The 15,920-nt window shown below is 37.5% G+C and overlaps 2 protein-coding genes across 2 annotated transcripts in view; one reads left to right on the plus strand and one right to left on the minus strand.

The window, feature by feature from the left end:
• LOC107598947 (zinc-binding protein A33-like) overlaps positions 1-1,969 on the plus strand; it is a 5,169-nt gene extending 3,200 nt beyond the window's left edge. Inside the window, exon 6 of the mRNA XM_016290390.1 lies at positions 1,425-1,969. Within this exon, the coding sequence (XP_016145876.1) occupies positions 1,425-1,969 (545 nt within the window). The remainder of the gene's footprint in view (positions 1-1,424) is intronic.
• A 3,775-nt stretch (positions 1,970-5,744) lies between these two features.
• The window catches only part of limd1a (LIM domains containing 1a), a 37,988-nt gene continuing 27,812 nt past the window's right edge, over positions 5,745-15,920 (minus strand). The window contains exons 6-9 of the mRNA XM_016290391.1: positions 13,154-13,284; positions 10,502-10,553; positions 7,846-7,914; positions 5,745-6,119 (exon numbers count right to left, since the gene is read on the minus strand). Of these exons, the coding sequence (XP_016145877.1) occupies positions 5,976-6,119; positions 7,846-7,914; positions 10,502-10,553; positions 13,154-13,284 (396 nt within the window). The 3' untranslated portion in view covers positions 5,745-5,975. The remainder of the gene's footprint in view (positions 6,120-7,845; positions 7,915-10,501; positions 10,554-13,153; positions 13,285-15,920) is intronic.

Below are 15,920 nucleotides of genomic sequence, written 5' to 3' on the forward strand. Positions count from 1 at the left end.
ACACACACACACACACACACACACACACACACACACACACACACACACATATATATATATATATATAAAGAGAGAGAGAGAGAAATGTGATATGTAACACATACACACATTTTGTTGTGGCTTTGCTGGGATTATACCAGCACCCAAAAGACAACAAATACTGTTCCCTCTTGTCACCAGCATATCAGCATCGCAAGCTGTTCCCAGCATGCAAAACATACCTTATGCTGGTCCACCAGCACACCTGCTTACCATGCTGGGGACCAGCAAACCAGCAACCAACATTGCATGCTGGGACCAGCAAACCAGCAGCCAGCATCCCATGCTGGGGACCAGCAAACCAGCAACCAGCATCCCATGCTGGGGACCAGCAAACCAGCAACCAGCATCCCATGCTGGGGACCAGCAACCAGAATCCCATGCTGGGATCCAGCAAACCAGCAACCAACATCCCATGCTGGGGACCAGCAAACCAGCAGCCAGCATCCCATGCTGGGGACCAGCAAACAAGCAACCAGCATCCCATACTGGGGACCAGCAAACCAGCAACCAGCATCCCATACTGGGGACCAGCATGTAAAACATACCTTATGCTGATGACCAGCAATGCTGGATTTTTCAGCAGGGTAAATACGTTCCTAGTTCCTTTTGAGGCTTAGATCTGAATCCCCAACCAAAACCAGCTCTGCCTAGTTTTGGCAAACCCGCAATCTCTCGAATGTTTCGGATGGCTGATGGCCTGCTCCACTGTCTGGGTCGCATTTTGGGTCACTGTGGTGCTCAACCTGGCTGTGATTCCCTCTTATCTGATCTTCCACTGCAAGTTTGCATTTGGCTACCTCCACCACATTTTCCCTTGCCATGATGAATTTGCAGGCCCTGACAGGGACGCGGGAAGTAGGGGTGCTGAGGGGGCTGCAGCACCCCCCTGTTTTCACATGGTTGCAAATGCAACGCCAAGTTTGTTCATTTAAATTTATTCCATTTTAGCATTTAATCATTTATTTGTAATGATCTCTGAAATGTAAATTGTAAGTGGGCTATAATAAACCCATGTTTATCTTTATAAACATGATTAAATTTACTTGTGATGTTTTCTATATGGGATGATTAGCCTAATCCTCATGAACACAAAACATGTAAACAGCTATTTCAAATTGCACATTCTGGGGCCTCAGCAAATTTCTAAGACTGCAGTATGACTTATTTAAATTTAAAAAATATTATTATTAGGTTGACATAATCTAACAGATTTGTGCTAAAAACACAAAATCAATATGTAGGCTGTATTTTTTCTCTCTCTTAATATCTATAGTTTTTACTGAAACTTCTGAAATCAAAAGTAAATTGTAGTTAATTAATTTGCAATTATCAAATATCAAAACTCCTGATTTGTGTTTACATGTTATGTGTTCTCTCATCAGCTCCTGTCACACTGGACCCCAATACTGCACATCCTCTGCTGTTCCTGACCGATGATCTGACCCATGTGAAATCCAGTGCTGATGGACAACAGTATCCAGACAATCCAGAGAGATTTGACTATTATCGCTGTGTGCTGGGCTCTGAGGGCTTAAACTCTGGAACACACTTCTGGGATGTGGAGGTCCAAAACAACACATGCTGGTCTGTTGGAGTAACCACAGCATCTAACCAGAGAAAAGGAGGCGTTTTCTTTGAAACTGAAGTGTGGCGTGTGCGTTACATGGCTGGTCAGTACACGTCACAGTCACCGTTCAAGCCCCGCATGCATTTAACTGCTGATGAGCGACTGAAGGTGATCAGAGTTCAGCTGGACTGGGACGGAGGAAAGATTTCATTCTCTGATCCTCTTACTAACACACATCTGTGCACTTTCACCAGTACATTTAAGGAAGCAATATATCCGTTTCTCTATAGCAGCTGTACAGATTTCCCACTCACAGTCTTACCCGTCAAACTGAGTATCAATGTGAAGTGTCCTAAATAAAGAGTGGGGGGGGGTTGTGCTGCAGAATTTACTTATTTCATTGTTTGTGTTTTCTGCTTCTGCAGCACCATTTTGATGTTAATTGTCCATTAAAGTGAAATGTAAATTGCTTTAAGCATGTAGTAAATACTAGAAATCAGAAATTCAGTTCATTTGTAACACTTTGCTGTTCTGGGTTTAGGTAAACAAAAAATTATTTGCAATATTTTATGTGGCAAGAGAGTGATAATACATGGAATAAATGTGTATCCTTCTGAGAAAACAGCACCATGTTTTATTTATTTGAAAAGGATACTGCTGAATTTGCAAGAAATCGCATTTTGCCACCTGAGAGACTATCAGTTACAGCCATACCAAATACTTCCTTTTTGAAAATGGTAGAAAAGGATCCTATGTTGAAGTATTCTATGGAATTCCTGAAGAGTCTCAAGCAATCAGCTCCTCCAGCAAGCCCTCGGCTAAGAAATATCTTATATAATGAAGGACTTGCACAGACACCAATTAGGAAAAGAGGATGCAGAAGGGGTAAGAACACTTTGCGTAAAATTAAGACCATTGTTGGCAGAAGATTTGGTCACAAAACATCATGCTTGTTTGGACTGAGAAACTGGGATAAATCTGAATCCAGTTTGATTAAAGTCAAAGTAGAGCACAAAAGGCCAACTAATTATGTTACCAACTCTTGTGATGACGAACCCTAGATCTCTTGTTAACAAGATTGATCAGTTTCAAGCCATTTTGATGGAAAACCATGTGGATGTAGCTACAATTTCAGAGACTTGGTTTACCCCCCACATGCCTGAGGATTTATTGGGTCTTGATGGATACACTTTATTAAATGTTGAACCACACGTCGAGGTGGAGGAGTTGCATTGTACATCAAAGAAAGTGTCCCATCTTATCCTTAAACCTGTATTAGTGTTTCCGATCACCTTGAATGTCTGTGAGTGAAGGTGAGACCGTCGAAACTTCCGCAGCATATATCTGCTATTGCTGTGTGTGTAGTGTATTCACCGCCACAATCATTATATCAGGACGAACTCATCGAGCACTTAACAGCTTCATCTAATCTGCTTCGTACTAAGTACCCAGATATTGGCCTCATCATACTTGGAGATTTTAATCATCTCAGAGTCCAGGATATCTGCTTGGATAACAAACTTTGCCAGGTTGTCCAGAATAACACTAAAGGTGATGCGATTCTTGACATGAGTTCTAAGATTCTTGTAGAGTCCTAAATCACAAGTAAGACCACCCCAGTCCATTAAGCGAGTAATACGACCTATGAGAGAGTCTAGTCTGAATGAGTTTGGTAGATGGATTACCACTCACTCATGGTAGGATGTAAATGAAGTAACATGTACTAATGAAAAAGCTAATGCCTTTTATAATACTATCTTGCCTGAAATTGACGGTAATTTTCCCATGAAGACAGTAAAAATGTATCCCTCATGGATCACTCCGAGGATTAAGCATTTAATCTGCCTGAGACAAAAACAACTAGTAGTACAAAAAGTAGCAGTGACAACTGCTAATGTGATCAACATAAATTTAGTCAAAGTGTCCCAATCTCTCCCGACCCTTAAGTATGCAGATTTACCTTTACCTCCCATCTCTACCTTTGCCTACTATCTCAGAACGGGAAGTGCATAGAATGTTGTCCTCTATTAACTGTCACAAATCTCCTGGCCCAGACATGATCCCTCCAAGAATACTGAAGGAGTTTGCATGTGAAATCAGCAATCCCATTTGTGACATCATTAATAGCTCCCTTGCAGAAGGTGTTGTTCCCACACAATGGAAAGAGGCTACTGTTGTACCCGTACCAAAAGCTTCCCCCCTGAATATTGAGGAACTGAGGCCAATTTCATTAACATCTCAGCTGTCAAAAATTTATGAGAAATTTGTTGAGCAATCCAAACCTAGGGCCTCGTTTATAAAACGTGGGTACGCACAGATTTGATCGTAGAGTGTGCGTATGCAAAAATCCACGGCAACGTTCATATTTATAAAAACGGTCTTTGTCGTGGAAAAGAGCTTAGCGCCACGTCAGGGTCTGCGCAGACGTACACACTTTTGTTTGCCCGAGTGCTGCTAGTTTTTGGAAATATAAGCCATTCTTACCGCTTGTAAAAGATTTGGACATTGTCAGGTGCTCTTTTATAAGAGATCTTAAAAGTCTTAAAAGATTTTTATTGACCAAACAATTTTGTTGGCCATTGTCTTTTACTGTATGGACAAAAAATTAAATAAAAAAAGACATTTGTCAAAATACTTTTAATGTTCCACAGAAGAATGTCATACAGGTTTGGAACAACATGAGTAAATGGACACACGTTTCGTTTCTGGGTGAACTACCATTTAATCATTTTGCATAAAAGTGCTGAAACAATCTTAATAAATGAAAGAAAAACAAAACCTTAGTTTTATTTAAAAAATCATCAGCATCACAATGTCAAATAAATGCATCATATCCTACTTTTTAATAGGAGCAGATGGATAAATAAGTAACACTGAGGGAGATCTGAGAACTTAAGGCATTGTACACATTCAACAGCTTAACCGTGAAAACCAAAGAAACAACAGGCATATAAATGAGTTACTGATTAAAGGCTTTCCAGTGGTAACTTTTAAACAATATATAGGTGAGCTAAACTGGAGTTACATTTGTCTGGTCACATCTTAATCTGGTGTTTTGTGAAACAAAATTGGGAACATATTTAAATGATCTGAATTTCTCAACCATAGCTTTTGTGATCAGATTCACCAAACTTGGCAAACAACCCAACATTGTATTATAACAAATCTTTATTGAACTAAATGTACAAAGAACAGAGGTCTCTAGGTCTGAAATAACAGCCTTAAATTGAGAGTAATTGGTGTCAAGTCTACCAATCAGTTAAGATGTGGGGTTGACCTGCCATCGGTACAGTTGTAGTGAACTGTTGAATTCTGTCCAAGTGCAATAGTGTAATAAAAACATTTCAGAGATATTCAGAATAACAGTTGATGAACCTCTTCTATGACTTCTAAGCAGAGCCCACAATTAACACCAAGCGCCAAATTAGAGTATTTATTAATTATTTAAAAAAAAAAACAATATTCCATTTTTTTAAATGGACCTGATTGCATGGATGAATAATAAAACTCACACTTTCATAAAGTAAATAAAGTCAGTTTGATTTCAAATGACAGATTAAGTCAAGTCAAGTCAATTCAACTGATGCGATCACTCAGAAAATTTGTGTTGGTACACATTCACAAGTATTCGCATTAGCTTTTGGAATAAACAATTAATGTTTGTCCGTTAAATCGAAATGGAATCTGACAAAATTAAAAGCTTACTACCTAATGTTCATGCAACTGGAGGCTTATTATAATAAATATACATTCATAAATAGGCATGTCTATTTCTTTGGTCTGTTAAAAGGTGCACTCAGTAATTTTTTCCTCATTGAAAAAGTTCCTTCTTATTGAACACCTTCTCTTGTGTAATAAATTGTGGCTGACTGTGTATTGGGCATGTCTGCAATGGCATCAGTAACCAAAGCATAGCTTTTTGATGCAGCATCTCCACTGCTTGGTGTCATTATAAGTCTAAAACAATGACCATATTGTCCAGCACAAGAGAATCAAATCAATTACTGAGCACACCTTTAATTAAATAAAGGTTTATACACTATTAGGTGCCATTCGAGAAATTCAGATGAAGTTTTGTAATAATATACGTAATGGTTGCCTTATTTACAAAAATCTGTAGCAACATTTTTGCTTATGCCAATGGTTTATTGTTTACAGCATTTATATTATACAAGAAAGGCTAAACTATTTTCTTTTTGAATCCAATCGAATAAAATAATAAATGCAAATGTAAAATACAATATATAATAATGTGTCTCACACAGTTTGTAATCTCAATCTCAGCTGTGACTTTTGGCAATGCAATATCTGAGCATCTTTGGCAAATGGTGATGTCTCTGAACACCCACTAGGGGGAGGCATATGTTTAAAACTGACTGTGGTAGCTGTTTGCTGTAGACGGCGGGGAGGCAGGGTCCATGTGTTTGAGGTGACACGCGTGACACAGCAGGCGTCCGTCCAGAGGATAGCAGCGGTGACCCTCCTCGTCATTCAGCTCCATAAGACAGTCCTGCGGGAAGAGATCACACTAACTTCATTCTCCACTGTTAGATATGTGCAGATCTTTGTTAATAACACGTCGAGGCATGCAGGCCTTAAGTGATGTGGTCAGGGGCGGACTTACCCATTAGGCAAAGGTAGGCGACCGCCTTGGGCCCCCAAAAGCCAAGGGCCCCTAAAATGCTTTTCATATAGGATATGCGCATTAAACGCTGACACGTGAACGGTTGCTGTTTATGGTGTTTATTACCACAACAACCGTCCAAGTCAGTGGCGCCTGCAGGTGTACGGCACTGTGAGTACCGTGAGCGCTGACTGACCTCAGATTTGCCCCGCAAACATTTCAGTTATTATAGGCCTGTGTGTCCCGTATTTCTATCGACTGAACCAGCCATGCCGTTAATTATGAATGTATCAGTCTTTTGCATGCCAAAGTCAATTTTTGCATAGAAATATTACGCCAAATAGAAGCAGAAAATCGTGCTATAAGCACTTTCATGAGATCGGGTTAGCCTACAACAATTAATTTGTTGGCTATTTTACAAATGGGAATAGAACGAATTCATGACAATGATTACATTCAAGCTACCCGTAAAATTTATAGTGAAAAGTACTATAAAAGCGTCTGGAATGCAATAAAGTCATTTTAAAGCTGTTTTTAAAGCATTTGCTGCATGGGTAAAAAAAACAGGCTAATAAATCATTCACATATGAGACAAAATCGTGTTGCTGCAAATTTTCAGGTATTCAGAACAGAGCAACATAAAAATCAGAAAAAGCAGCTATACAATTATAGGACAAAGTTTTACACATATGCCATTATAATTTGTGTTTTATTTTTTAATTGTACAGAATGCCGAGCGCGCTTTAGCGTCAACTCTCCGCACAAACGATTGGATATGCGTCTAACAGCGCACATTTATCTAGGTTAAACACTTAAACTAACATTGTGATATGCTTGAACTGTTTTATATATAGAGATTTTATTTTAGGCAAGTCGTGATGATTTGAGAAAGCTAAACTGATCAAACATATAGGCTATGATCAATTCACTGTCTGCCGCTGGCCGTTACTTAAAAAAAACGTACATATTAATGGACAAAAAATGCTCCAAACGTTTTTCTAAATTTACTTAACTAAACTAAACTAAATATAATCACTTTTCCATTACATACAAAACTGAACTATTTTAATAGCTGAAACCGCAGTAGCCTATAAGCTATTTTTGGGAAAAGGGGAAAAAGACGGGCTAGGGCCTATTTGAGACCCGTGCAGGGCTCTAATCCACTTCATCCAACCCTGTTTTGTTCTCATCTGTGAGCATGCTCTTGATACACGTTTTAAACTCAACAAAATGGTAAAATACATATGACACATTCGTTCTGCTCTCACTGATTATTTGCCCCGCCACCCCCCACAACATGAAAGAAATCCATTATAACATGTACATGAAAATGTAGAAACATTGGACACAACTATGGGGCACCATTGTGCAGCAGCAAGCATCACAACAAAAAAAGGAACCTCAAGGTTGATCTAGGAAAATGTGTGAAAATTTATAGGGCCCCATTCCTATATTTTGCCTGGGGCCCCCAATTCACTAAATCCGCCCCTGGAAGTGGCGTTTTGTTTTTCAACAACAAAAGTTTCTTTACTTGCACTAACCATTGGGAATGACATTAAATTAGCACAGATGAGACTTCTATTACTGTTGTTGTCTCCCAAGTTGAACTCACCTCACAATGATAACACTGCACGTGGTAGTCCTTGTCCATGGAAACCACTCGAATGGTTTCATCTGATCCCTATGAGAGTAAACAACCAGTGAGATGACAACAACACAACTTACCACAACACGAGCAATGATACAGCATGACCACTTCGAAAGCTGTCTCTACTCCAATAACCAAACAGAAACATGAACCGTCTACAATTGATTAACGACTAATTAAAATGTTCTCAATTGTTGTGTTAATGTCAGCCTGGAGTTAAGAAGTTAAACATGACTGTGGGCAATGTATTATTACGTTGGTTTTATGCATCAAGGCACTCTGGTGATTGGCACTAAATAGTAGTGCTGTCAAACGATTAATCGCATTCCAAAAAAAAGATTGTTTACATAATATATGTGTGTACTGTGTATATTTATTATGTATATATAAATTAGTGCTGTCAAGTGATTAATCGCGATTAATCGCATTCAAAATAAGTTTTTGTTGACATTATATATGTGTGTACTGTGTATATTTATTATGTATATATAAATACACACACATACAGTATATATTTTGAAAGTATTTACATACATAAACATTTATATTCTTATATTATATACAAATATATTTAATATATAAAGATAGAATTTTTCTTAAATACATAAAATGCATGTTTGTATTTATATATACATAATAAATATACACAGTATACACATATATTTAAAGAAAAACTTTTATTTTGGATGTGATTAATTGCTAATATAAATACACACACATACAGCATATATTTTGAAAATATTTACATGTATGTATATACACTTATTTCTATATATGATATAAATTATTTGAATATATTTAATATATAAACGCAACACATTCTTCTTAAATATATACATGCATGGGTGTGTATTTATATATGCATAATAAATATACACAGTACACACACATATATTATGTAAACAATTTTTTTTATTTTGGATGCGATTAATTGTTTGACAGCACTATTAAATAGTTACAAGAATAATTCACCCTAAAATGAAAATATGTCGACAATATACTTGCCCTCTGGCCATCCAAGATTTGGAGAAACAGATTTTGAGACTTCACAAGTGATGTAATGCTTAATGTCTCCAAATTTGTTCAGATGAAGAACCTAATTCACGCTCAAAGTAAAATATCCAGTGACTGGTACTAAATAGTGTGTTCAGTTTTCTCCAAAACAGGTAAATGTGCTAAATGTGACCGTGGTAATGTATTATTACACTGGTAAATTGTACGTATTATGGTATATCATGCGCTATGGTAAAAGTGTTTTGAGGTCATGAACCATGAAAAATAAGTCTTCATTAATCAGTAACCTGCTCCTGTAATCATCCTTTGTGTGAAAAGTAATAAAGGTTGTTGGCGTTTTACAGCCTCTAGTGTTCATTTCAGCTGGAAACTGCAATGATTTTAATTTGTAGGTACATTTTTGGAGTTTTGCGTGAATGTAGGCACATACAGTGGGTACCGAAAGTATTCAGACCCCCTTAAATTTTTCACTCTTTGTTATATTGCAGCCATTTGCTAAAATCATTTAAGTTATTTTTTTTTCCTCATTAATGTACACACAGCACCCCATATTGACAGAAAAACACAGAATTGTTGACATTTTTGCAGATTTATTAAAAAAGAAAAACTGAAATATCACATGGTCCTAAATATTCAGACCCTTTGCTCAGTATTTAGTAGAAGCACCCTTTTGATCGAATACAGCCATGAGTCTTTTTGGGAAAGACGCAACAAGTTTTTCACACCTGGATTTGGGAATCCTCTGCCATTCCTCCTTGCAGAGCCTCTCCAGTTCTGTCAGGTTGGATAGTAAACGTTGGTGGACAGCCATTTTTAGGTCTCTGTCCAGTGAGCCTGGGTTAGTTAAAGATTTCTGGTTGAGCTATTCCTTTAAAAGCAACAATAAACATTGCCACTATGAACTGTTGTATTACTATTAACTGTTGTTTTTGCATGGAAAAAGTCATGTCATTTTTGGGTGAACTGCTTTTTTGTTTTTTTTTATCTTTTCTGGGTATAGCGATGTTTCAGCTGTGAACGGTGTTAATGTTACACTCGGCTGTGATCAGAGAGGAGGAATTCCTGTAGAGTTTCTCATAAGAGCCTCCATGCAGGTGCATGATAACTGAGCTCTTGCTGGTGTTGGAGAGCAGCATGCCTCGTGGGTCATCTCTAATTATAGATGGAGGGGCTTTAACAAATGACACATGCCCTAACTTAGCAGTAATCACTCCTTCATCAGTGCTAACTGAATTACTCACAGTATCAGGCCTAAAGAAGGTTTAAATGTTCTGGAATGACTTAGATGTTCTGCATAGTTTAAGTATAGCAGTAAAGTTCTACCAAGTAGTAAAAATTCCCATGCTCATTTTGGTTAATTTGTCTCATAACAAGCAAAAAGATGTAAGTCTAGATTGGCAGTGCTGTGCTGTGACACGTGGCTCTAATACAGAGAAAGCTGATTCTATGACACAGGCTGAGAATACGGCTCATGCCCCCGGCGGATTCAAACTTTAAGTGATTTCCTGGGGTTTTACTGATTACCTTTTACAGTCAAATGAGATTTGTTTGTGTATGAAGAGAGTTTATGGAGTACAGGCTGAATTGGTCCTGATATGCATCTTACCTCAGAGGGCAGGATCGGCTGATTACATGCTGCACATTTAGGGGCAAGAACTCTGAAGAAGAAAAGACAAGAAATAATCACACACATCATCCACTAAATGGCAATTAAAATCATATCAGCATGACTCTTTATCCAGAGTACAAGACTGTAACATACTTAGTTGCATACAAATTAGTATTTGGGCATTTTAGCTAGCTATACTTAAAATGTCCGTCATAAAATATCAAAACTGGTGTCTTCACGCAAATGATGCTAGATCTTTTCTCAGAACTAATCATTTTTGCAATTAATTTTAACCAACAGGTGAATTGGTTATGGGGTTTTTACAACTAATTGAGAATCCTTTTAATGTTGCTGTTCTTAAAATCAACACTTATCTTCATACCGACAACACAATTGCAAGTGTGACATTGCATGTATACAACAGTTCAATAAGCAAGAAGTTAATGTTGAGTAACCTACATTTTTGAAAGAATACAATGTTGTGAATTTTTTTTACAAATCGGTTAAGTGAATAATTCAACGACTCTCTCATAAATAACTTATTTCTAAACGTATTTTTTTTAAAGGGGTCCTATTATGCTTTTTCACTTTTTCAACAAAGTTACAAAGCTCAAAGTTCAAAAAAACTACAACGAACGACTTGTTTGGACTACAACGCATATTTTCCGGGATTTGTGATATCACAAATATCGACGAATGGGACGAGACCTGGTTGAGCTGCACTAGAGAAGACCCGCTAGCTTTCCCAAGGCAGACGAACTTAGAGTGGTTACAATCATCCGGGTTGTTTAAATCGCGCTCAAATTGATTTGATTTTGACGTAATATTTACACTGAAGCTCGCATGTTAAGGCATGACATTTCCCGACCAGGTGCCGAGTGCTGCCAATCACAGCACACACTGGCCCAGCTAACCAATCACAGGACATTTCGTATTTCAGAAGATTCCTTCATTTGATACAGGAACTATTCGAGCCGTTCATGCCAGACTGGGGAGAGAGGTGCTGTAATAATGCAAAATATGTGAAAAATAATATAACAACCTAGTATGAGAGCCTGTTCTAGTACACCCTCAAAACAAAATCAAGACTTTGTAAAAAAGCATAATAGGACCCCTTTAATATTTTCCTTGCAAAGTGCTATTTTTCCATTTGATTTGATATTTTGTTATGACAATCAGACATTTATAAGTGTGCCCAAATACTTTTTTGGGCCACTGCATGACTTGGAAGTGAAAGATAGATTGAGAAGAGTGGAATAGAGCTACTGGACTAGACTGCAGGTCTGCTGGCTCTTCGATTAGCCCGTGAATAGCCCAATCCCAGAAGGACAGAGTGGAAAAGCATCGTTTGATTTCATCTCCATATGGTCACCACCTGACTGAATGTCTGGGGTTTTGGAACAACAGCAATCATCGCTCAGTTCACTGCTCACGGCAAAGGATGCATGAGAAGAATTTGCAGTGCAGCAAAGCGCACACACATACACCCTCAAGACCAATAAAACTCACAATAAAACGTCATTACATCAAGCTACTGCTAGGAAAATGCCTGTGGAAGAAATTATGGAGAATAGTGCACAACAAAAAGCACACATCTACCATCAACTGAAGGAAATACATAGCTCACTTTATGCATCTGGAGTTTGCTTTGCCAGCCAAAAATCACCATAAAATAAACATTTACAATCTTTATTTTTTAATGGAATGCTGTATTTATTATACCTGACTCATCTGTGCACATCAATGTTGATTAAAAATTATGATTACATGAAACACAGCAATTAGCAAACAACAATTAATTCACTTCCAATGGACAAAATCCAGCCCTACATATTTTTCTTGTTTGAGAAGTAGTTTCACTCAGATATACAGTATGTCACAATTTCCAATGCATGCAGACTTTAAGCCATGATTTTTATGGGGAGCAGCCATCAACAGCGTGCTACAATGACATCTGCACAAAGCATATACAGTCATCCTTTTTACTATTTTGGTCAATTTAAAGTTCAAAAGCAGTGTTAAAAAAGGAAATGCCATCATGACACAAACTTAAATAAATATGGGAGTACCTGGGCTAGTTGTCACACTTTATACTTGAATCAGTATTTCCCAGGGTAGATTTATCAGGAAAGTCAACTTCAATAGACACAGATCTAAAGTCTTGGCTACAAAGAAGCCCTTGATATAAAGTAACAACAGATATGAACTATTTGCTCTTGTCCTCAGAGCAGAGTTCAATCATTCGGTTCATTTTTTCCACCTTCAGTACATAGTTGACACTTGCCTGACTGTGTAGTTTATTGTGTTCACTTTTAAAGTTAAATACAAAAATAGATGATTGAAATCACACAAGGCCACTGGAAAATCTCCAGTGACACTGCAAAATAAACCATACTGCATGTCAATGTGAGTTTGCAAAGAAACGATATACTGCAAAATATGGTTTTCCATGGTTTTACCAGGAAAACACTTATTTTTGTAGAGTTATGCTTAAACACAAACACACAGTACAACCAGTGCAGTTTTATGAACTTCAAAGTCTTCTGGATATAAAAAGAAGTCTTATCAAACCATCAATGAATAAACACATTTAAACGTATAATGAAGAATTGTGATTGGCTGTGGGCCTGCAGCTCCACACAAGCTCACCTGTGATAGTCCTTCACGCAGTAGATCTTGTTCTCTGTGTCCACAGTGAAAGGCACTCCATCCAGACTCTCACTGCAGATGGCGCAGCGGAAGCAGCCTGGGTGGTAAGACTTTCCCAGCGCCTGCAGGATCTGAGGAGGAACACCATGTTCACATGCTCCCAAACAACACACAACCAACAGCGACACATTTTGTGTGTGTGATATGCCTCCTCTCATGACAGTATGACTCAATGAGAGGAGCTGGGCATCCATGTGTGAGAAAACCTTTATATTTAATGTTTTTAAGTACTATGTACTAACATTTAAATTAATAATTTAAAGGTGGGGTAAGTGATTTCTGGTAGCCAATGTTGACATTTGAAAGCACCAAAACAAACACGCCCCTACCCCAAAACGGTCTCGCCCCTATTTTGATAGCTCCGCCCCACACATACGTACACAACCCAGGCACCGATTAGTTCTGTGAAACAAAGCAAAACCAATGTTACACCGTGTCTACACCGGACGCGAGTGCCGCGGCGTGACAAAATACTATAGAACTCATTATAATCAGTGATGCTGTCTACACCATATACATACATTATATATATGGTCTACACTGGATGCGGTACGGCACGACACGAAAAATCCCCGACAGAAAACTGCTGCTGCGTTCTATTTATGACGTATTGACACAAATTTCAAACGGTCGCTTTGTTGACTTTAGCTGTTGCGGCGCAGACGCGGTGTTACTCACCTATCGAGAAGAAACAAAGCAACCTCGGCGTCCGATCACAGGCCTTCTTTTGTTCCGCAGACGTTTTCCTCTTTTGTTTTTTATCCGCCATCTCTATCTTTGTCGCTCGGCTAACGTCCGTCCTGTGCACTGAACGCTCTCTCCTCCACATCACGAGTAGACACGCCCCTTACTGCTGATTGGCTACAAGTTTGTTTTGCTACTCCGCCCGAATCAGTTTTCTAAAGCGTTTTTGAAAAATCACTTACCCCACTTTTAATTCAATTAACTTATTGTGTACCAGTGTTATTTTATTATGACTGATATAGTTATAGTTTCTGTAAATATTTTGAATTTGAACTTTAATTTTAGTTGAAGTTTTAGTACTGTTGTTGTGTTTTTGTTATTTTTTAAAAATTTTTAACAGTATATTTATATGTATTAATTAGTTTTAGTTATTTTAGTACTCCTAAACTAAACAAAAATGAGAAGTGTTGGCTTGGCCACTAGCTGGAATTAAATATATATTGATTGATTGACTGATTGATTGATTGATTGATTGAAAATATGCCTAAACAGTTTTTATTAATTTTTATTTCAATTTAAGTTTTAGTTATTTTAGTACAACAACTTTAAATTAAATAAGTTCAAGCTGAAATATATTTTTTTTAATATTTAATTTTATTTAACATTTTAAGTCTTTTTTATGGTTTTAGTTTTAGTTACCGATAATAAACCTGTTGCATGCAAACATGTTTTAAATTGTACGTGCGTTTAAAAAATACCTGCATGCAATTACATCTTAAAACTAACCATACCACAAAACCAGTCCCTAATCTTAACCGCATCCCACCTCCATAGCGGCAAATGTGTTTTGCAATACACAGTAAATACATTGTACCTAACAACTAATTTTTTGATGCAAGTACATAAAAGTTAAATTACCTAAAACACAGTAAGACTATTACATTTAGCCAAATCTATGTAAAGAGCACTGTAGAATAAGGAGCTTTATAAATTAAACCCAACCAACTCCTTCAAGCTCTGTAGTGTGATATTCTCAGTCGTGTGATATTGTGACTAATGCAGGGTGTGGAGGTACATCAGACTCACCATGTCCATGATTAAATGTCCACATACGTTGCATTTGTCGGCAGACTGCTGGAAACCAGAGTACTATTAAAGACAAGAGTGAAGACAGAGGTGAGCTTTTCAACTGACTCTCGTTCCTTTCCATCACTTCATTTTCTCTAATACACACAACATTAACAGCTCAGATATAACAATTCATCTAATTTAAATAACACAAACTGTACTTTTTGGTCTGGAAGTTTCATTCTCCCTGAGGAAATTTGCCATTTATGCACCTATAAGAGCTAGATGTGTTTTTAAAAAGCTTTTTTTTTTGCTTGTCTAAGGAAAATGTGGCAGTATTTGTATTTTTTACAACCAGCTACACAATACATACATGAATGTGGCAAACCTAACCCCCTCTCTACACTACACAATTATATGCACAAGCTTAATGTAAAAGTAATTTTTTCCATTGAAATAAAGGCTTAGGATTCTGAAAATTTTTAAATAAAGAGAAAAGCTATCGCATTTATGGAAGAAATGTCATTTATTTCCAGATTACTGATCAAATGAAATGAACAAATCCGTGACACTGATTATGTAGAAACTGTCAGATTTTCTTCAAGATTCTCAAATACTGAGACATTCAAGTCGTGTGAATTTTACTCAAATTACTTTGCTGATAATCAATTTCTTGTATTAAATCCTAAATAAAAACATCTCAGACCGCTGAAACCCACTGGTCTACGTTTTAAACGATTGAGCCAAGTCGAGCTAAGGTGAACTCATAGCCAGGTTCATGTTCTGAAACCTGACACGTCATGTCTTTAAAGACATGCTTTAGATAAGATGACACATTCTTCTGACATAACTATGAGCTATGGTTGTAAGATATGTCTCAAGACATGTTGAGACATGAAAACCCCATATAAAAGAAGAGGGGAACACAGCATACCAGGAAGTCCTCTTCACAAAA

The sequence above is a fragment of the Sinocyclocheilus grahami genome, unplaced genomic scaffold (genome assembly GCF_001515645.1).
Source record: "Sinocyclocheilus grahami isolate Dianchi unplaced genomic scaffold, SAMN03320097.WGS_v1.1 scaffold258.1, whole genome shotgun sequence".
In the NCBI taxonomy this organism is placed as follows: domain Eukaryota; kingdom Metazoa; phylum Chordata; class Actinopteri; order Cypriniformes; family Cyprinidae; genus Sinocyclocheilus; species Sinocyclocheilus grahami.